General features: G+C 36.0%; 1 protein-coding gene across 1 annotated transcript in view; it reads right to left on the bottom strand.

Annotated features, from left to right (window-relative positions):
* Positions 1 to 139, bottom strand: part of BEST3 (bestrophin 3) — a 15,780-nt gene extending 15,641 nt beyond the window's left edge. The window contains exon 1 of the mRNA XM_010086110.1: positions 1 to 139. Coding sequence (XP_010084412.1) covers positions 1 to 139 — 139 coding nt within the window.
* Positions 140 to 414: the final 275 nt, after the last annotated feature.

The raw sequence follows: 414 nt of genomic DNA, 5'->3' as shown, positions 1-414 counted from the left end.
TTATTGCTGTGTAAAGAGTAGCAAAAACAATAAATTCTCTGTACAACAATTTGTAGATGCTGCCTTTCCACTTTAGGAGTAATCTGTGAAATCCAAAGAAAGTGGCATTTGCTACTTTGCTGGAATAAGTGACTGTCATCGTCTTGGCAGGCTGTGCCTAGAAACAGTAGAAGAGAAGCAGGAAACCAACAACATTTTAGACAGCATATCCTAACCTGAATGCACCCTTGTATAGATAGATACATACATATATACATGCACATATACACATAACTTATTATGTATACATAAATACATGCTGTGTGTTTATACATATATATATATAAAAATAGAAAAATCTTGCAGTTACAAGCCCCATTGAGACCTGCAGATTGATTGATGCAAGGCTGTAGCTGGGCTTTACCTCAAAGACCA

Source organism: Pterocles gutturalis, unplaced genomic scaffold (assembly GCF_000699245.1).
Source record: "Pterocles gutturalis isolate BGI_N339 unplaced genomic scaffold, ASM69924v1 scaffold46930, whole genome shotgun sequence".
NCBI classification, from domain to species: Eukaryota; Metazoa; Chordata; class Aves; order Pterocliformes; family Pteroclidae; genus Pterocles; species Pterocles gutturalis.
Note: the sequence above shows the minus strand (reverse complement) of the source record. Positions and strands in the feature narration are given on the sequence as shown.